The sequence below is a fragment of the Octopus bimaculoides genome, chromosome 1 (genome assembly GCF_001194135.2).
Source record: "Octopus bimaculoides isolate UCB-OBI-ISO-001 chromosome 1, ASM119413v2, whole genome shotgun sequence".
Taxonomy (NCBI): Eukaryota; Metazoa; Mollusca; class Cephalopoda; order Octopoda; family Octopodidae; genus Octopus; species Octopus bimaculoides.
The window spans coordinates 71,736,787-71,741,793 of record NC_068981.1 but is presented as its reverse complement, the minus strand read 5'-3'; the positions used below and the strand labels follow the sequence as shown (position 1 = coordinate 71,741,793).

Sequence of the window (5,007 nt, the reverse complement as noted above, 5' to 3'; positions counted from 1 at the left end):
ATACATACAGGAGACCAAAAGTGTACATATGCCACTATATGTAGATATAGAAAAAAACAAAACAAAAAATGGAACAAGAACATACAGGTGACAACAAAACATCCAGACAGTTAGAAAATACAAAAAAAGGACAGGGAAAAACAAGGACGGGTCATTCAGAGCTTTCTTTCGTCAATCGAGTACCAGATCGTCATCGCAGTTCTGGCCAGTTACACTCAAGACTGCTCCAATCTGGCCAGCCCCAAGAAAATCTAAGCTAAGAGCACTAGATTCTTTGGAAGAAAGCAAGCGAATGTATAAGAAAACAAGGACAAAAAGAAAAACGGAGAAATGGTACAGAATTACAAATACAAACAACAGGACATTAACAACAGGTGTCTTTCGATTAAGGACAAATTAAATTAAGCTGGCGTGTGTGGAAGTGAAGCCTTACAGCAGGAACATAAGAGATGAAAGTCATGGGAAGGAATATAAGAGATGCTACACAGATGGTTATATATATATATATAAGAAAAGTGACAATAAACCGGTGCAACAAAAATACCTTGAAGTATTTAATCATCATAGTTGTACAGACATGCCCTTCTCACCCTCACTATCAGAAATACACTCAACCACTGATTAGCCAGTTGTAAGCCTACAACCAACAACACTGTTTTAGAAAATGCGTGATATAAGACAAAAGAAAAGCATGGTATGAATGTGAAATCTACTTATAAAATGAATGATTTAGACAGTAAAATAAAATTTTAACCTGAAACTCAAAACTTTTTTTTCTTTTCCACACTCAGTTTGAGTTAATCGGTTTCATACTGAGAAATCTAAATTACACTGAATAAGTCTATCTAAGCAAAAACTAAGAAAAAGACTTCAGACTTAAAACAATAAGAGGTAATGAGTATCCAATTGTAAATCTATAAAATTTTAACAATTTTTTTTTTTTTAATTCATGCCACTAACATTTTTAATATTAAAACAGACAAAAATAAAATGAAATCAACTTACTGTCGCCTGCATGGCTGTTTGCTTTTCAGATTTATAGATGGTAAAATTAAGAATCTGAATGTCATCATTGCAAAAGTCATCATTACAGAGATCCTCGTTATAAAGACTTCCCAAAGTCTGGGTACTATTCTTATCCAAAACTCCCTGAAATAAATAAGGAAAAATGTAATTTAAAGTAAATAATGCAAATAGATGTTACACCACACACATATATGTGTGTGTGTGTATATATATATATATATATATATATATGTATATATATATATATATATATATATATATAGACACACACACACGTATGTATATATAGCAAGACTAAGGTCCTAGTAAGCAAGAAAGCAGACAGGACACTACCCAACTCAAGTAGGTGGCCCTGTTCGATTTGTACGAAAGATGTAGGCAGGAACTCCATATGGCATACACAGTGTAAGCTATGGACACACAAGAGGTACAGTGGATTAATAGGAGGACTATCAGAGAAGGTAGTGTTTGTATGTGGAAGATGCACAGGATCCATAAAAACTATAGAAACTCGGGAAATTGATTCTCTCAAATGCCCTGGTGGCTCATTAGAGGTAATAGATAATTTCTGCTACCTAGGGAACCAAATTAGTAATGGGGGAGGTTGCACAGAGAGAGAGAGTGATAGCTAGAATAAGAATTGGATGGAGGAAATTCAGAGAGCTTTTACCTCTATTGGCTACAAAACGTTTCTCTCTTCAAGCAACAGAAAGATTGTATGATACATGTATATAGACATCAATTCTATATGATAGTGAGCTGTGGGACCTGAATGCAGAGGACATGCAAATGTTAAAGAAGAATGAGGCTAGTACGCTCTACTGATTTGTAATGTAAGTGTTCATGTTCAACAGAGTGCTAGTGTATTGGGAGAGAAGTTAGGCATAAGAGGAATTAGACGCTGTGTGCAAGAGAGAAGACTGTGTTAATTTGGTCATTTGATGCAGATGGATGTCGACAGCTTCATAAAGTGTTGATCTCTCAAAGTAGATGGAACATGTAAAAGTGGGAGACCCAGGAAGACATAGGGAAAAGTACTGAAGAATAACCTCAGGATGCTGAATGTTTCAGGCAAGATGACAAAGGATGAGGATGCCTGGTGCCATGCTGTACTCAAGACTACCCATGTTCTACAGTAGATGTGCTAAGTCCAGTCCCACTGATGGAGAGGATTGACCAACAAGAGTCCTATACGAGTTCCACTCATGGCAGTGCCACATAAAAGTACCCATGCGATGCCACATAAAAGCACCCAGCACACACTGTAAAGTGGCTGGCATTAGGAAGGGCATCCATCTGTAGAAACCATGCCAAATCAGACTGGTACCTGGTGCAGCTCGTGAGCTTGCCAGCTCTGGTCAAACCATCCAACCCATGCCAGCATGGATAACAGATTTTAATGATGATGATGTATGTTTATGTATGTATCATCATCATCAACATCATCGTTGTCATTTAACGTCCACTTTCCATGCTAGCATGGGTTGGATGGTTTGACTGAGGGCTGGCAAGCCAGAAGGCTGCACAAGGCTCCAATCTGATCTGGCAAAGTTTATACAGCTCAATGCCTTTCCTAACGCCAACCCATCCGAGAGTGTAGTATATATATATATATATATATATATATATATACATGCACACACACACACACTTATACACATTATGTGTGTGTGTGTGTGTCTGCCCCCACCACCACTTGACAACCAGTGTTGTTTCGTTTATGTCTTTAGCAGCTCAGCAAAAAGAGATTGATAGAATATAAAAAAAAAAGAATAAGTACTGGGGTTCAATTTGTTCAGTTCAACCCTTCAAGGCAGCATGGCCATAGCCCAATGATTGACACAAGTAAAAGATAAAAGATTCCAGCCTAATAATAGGCAAATAGTTTTCTTTGCGTGATAAATTAGCAATCACCCATACCATAAAAGAACTAATTGCACAAAATAACCAATGGCACAGGTGTGGCTGTGTGGTAAATAGCTTGCTTACCAACCACATGGTTCTAGGTTCAGTTTCACTGTGTGGTACCTTGAGCAAGTGTCTTCTACTATAGCTTCAGGCGAACCAAAGCCTTGTGAGTGGATTTGATGGATGGAAACTGAAAGAAGCCTGTCATATATATGTGTGTGTGTTTGTGTGTGTGCATGCGTATTCCCCACCATCGCTTGACAACCGATGCTGGTGTGTTTATGTCCCCATAACTTAGTGGTTCGGCAAAAGAGACCAATAGAATAAGTACTAGGCTTGCAAAGAATAAGTCCTGGAGTTGATTTGTTCGACTAAAGGCGGTGCTCCAGCATGGTCACAGTCAAATGACTGAAACAAATAAAAGAATGGCACAGTAGAAAAAGCAAATACAGATATCACTATGGACTTCACGAAAAGCAGACATTAAAGGATGATGATGATGGTGATGATGATGACAGGAATGATGAGCAGGAAGCTCCCCTTTTTTACCCTTCTCTATACAAATAAAGTACAAAACTTTGCTTTTTGATTTGTTTTTTTAATTCTCATTATAAATTAAACTAAACCAATAAAATTAATAGATTTAGAATGGTTAGTATATGAACAGCTGAAACAATAGCAAAAACCATTGCACTAAATTGCAAGTAAGCAACTGAAGATCACACCAGCTATAGGATTGTGTGTGTGAGTGTGTGAGTGTAAGAGAGAGAGAGTGTGTGAGTGTAAGAGAGAGAGAGAGAGAGAGAGAGAGAGAGAGAGAGTGTGAGTGTGAGAGAGTGTGTAAGTGTGAGTGTGAGAGAAAGAGTGTGTGAGTGTGAGAGAAAGAGTGTGTATGAGTGTGAGAGAGAGTGTGTATGAGTGTAAGAGAGAGAGTGTGAGTGTAAGAGAGAGTGTGAGTGTAAGAGAGAGTGTGAGTGTAAGATAGAGTGTGAGTGTAAGAGAGAGTGTGAGTGTAAGAGAGAGTGTGTGTGTGAGTGTAAGAGAGAGAGTGTGTGTGCGTGTAAGAGAAGGTGTGTGTGAGTATATGAGAGAGGGTGTATAAGTGTAAGAGAGAGTGTGTGAGTGTAAGAGAGAGTATGTATGTGAGTGTAAGAGAGAGTGCGTGTGTGAGTGTAAGAGAGAGAGTACGTATGTGAGTGTAAGAGAGAGTGCGTGTGTGAGTGTAAGAGAGTACGTGTGTGAGTGTAAGAGAGAGAGAGTGTGTGTAAGAGAGAGTGTGTGTGTGTAAGAGAGACAATGTATGTGTAAGAGAGACAATGTGAGTGTAAGAGAGTCAGAGTGTGTGTGTCTGTGAGGGATAGAGTGAGAGTGTGAGAATGCATGCGAGAATGTATGTGCGAGAGAGAGAGAGAGTGTGTGTGTGAGTGTAAGAGAGAGAGTACGTATGTGAGTGTAAGAGAGAGTGCGTGTGTGAGTGTAAGAGAGAGAGAGTGTGTGTGTGTAAGAGAGACAATGTATGTGTAAGAGAGACAATGTATGTGTAAGAGAGACAATGTATGTGTAAGAGAGTCAGAGTGTGTGTGTCTGTGAGGGATAGAGTGAGATTGTGAGAATGCATGCGAGAATGTATGTGCAAGAGAGAGAGAGAGAATGTGTGTGTGTGTGCAAGAAAGAGAGAGTGTGTGTGCACAAGAGAGTGTGTATGTGTGCACAAGAGAGAGTGTGTATGTATACACAAGAGAGTGTGTGTACGTGTACACAGGAAAGAGTGTGTGTACGTGTACACAGCTGAGAGAGTGTGATGTGTACACAGGAGAGAGTGTGTGTATGTGTGCACAAGAGGGAGAGTGTGTGTATGTGTGCACAAGAGAGAGAGTGTGTGTATGTGTGCACAACAGAATGTGTACGTATACTCAAGAGAGTGTGTACATGTACTCAAGAGAGTGTGTACATGTACTCAAGAGAGTGTGTACATGTACACAGTGGAAAGTACGTGTGCACAAGAGAGAGAGAGAGTATGTGTGTGCATGCAAAAAAGAATGTGCGTTTGTGTGCAAGAAAGAATGTGTGTGT

At 39.3% G+C, this 5,007-nt stretch overlaps 1 protein-coding gene across 3 annotated transcripts in view; it reads right to left on the bottom strand.

Annotated features, from left to right (window-relative positions):
• Positions 1 to 5,007, bottom strand: part of LOC106879034 (ubiquitin carboxyl-terminal hydrolase 47) — a 90,325-nt gene that overhangs the window by 44,949 nt on the left and 40,369 nt on the right. For all 3 annotated transcript variants that reach the window (XM_014928439.2, XM_014928438.2, XM_052967394.1), the window contains one exon: positions 1,006 to 1,149. In XM_014928439.2, the coding sequence (XP_014783925.1) occupies positions 1,006 to 1,149 (144 nt within the window). The remainder of the gene's footprint in view (positions 1 to 1,005; positions 1,150 to 5,007) is intronic.